At 63.1% G+C, this 398-nt stretch overlaps 1 protein-coding gene across 1 annotated transcript in view; it reads right to left on the bottom strand.

Annotated features, from left to right (window-relative positions):
* Positions 1–398, bottom strand: part of LOC104272317 (glucagon receptor-like) — a gene marked incomplete at its 5' end in the record, with an annotated part of 4,387 nt that overhangs the window by 3,441 nt on the left and 548 nt on the right. Inside the window, 2 exon segments of the mRNA XM_009867282.1 lie at positions 9–148; positions 256–362. Coding sequence (XP_009865584.1) covers positions 9–148; positions 256–362 — 247 coding nt within the window.

Below are 398 nucleotides of genomic sequence, written 5' to 3'. Positions count from 1 at the left end.
CACCGGACCCTCCCGGTCAGCCACCTCCTGCACCTCCATGCCCCAGCGCCTCTCCAGCAGCGCGTCCTTCACCATCACCGAGGTCGCCCGCAGCCCGAAGGAGGCGAAGAGGTTGGCGTGAATGTAGTTCCTGGTGCAGCGAAGCTTCCTGTTGAGAATGAGGGGATCTGGGCAGGAGGTGGGAGCACCCCTCAGCTTGGCCATCACCAGCAGGGAAGGATGAGGGGCAGGACCTTGTGTCCCCTTATCTCCTACCTGAAGACAGTGAGGACAAGCAGGGCAGAGACGAGGGTCAGGAGCGACAGCGAGTACCCCACGGTGTAGAGCACCTTGAAGCTCACCATCAACCGGCGGGCGCCCTCCTGCAGCCATCATGCCCATCAGACCCAAGGGGGAAG

This window comes from Apaloderma vittatum, unplaced genomic scaffold (assembly GCF_000703405.1).
Source record: "Apaloderma vittatum isolate BGI_N311 unplaced genomic scaffold, ASM70340v1 scaffold30083, whole genome shotgun sequence".
In the NCBI taxonomy this organism is placed as follows: domain Eukaryota; kingdom Metazoa; phylum Chordata; class Aves; order Trogoniformes; family Trogonidae; genus Apaloderma; species Apaloderma vittatum.
The sequence above is the reverse complement of the archived record's forward strand: the minus strand, read 5'-3'. Positions and strand labels throughout refer to the sequence as shown.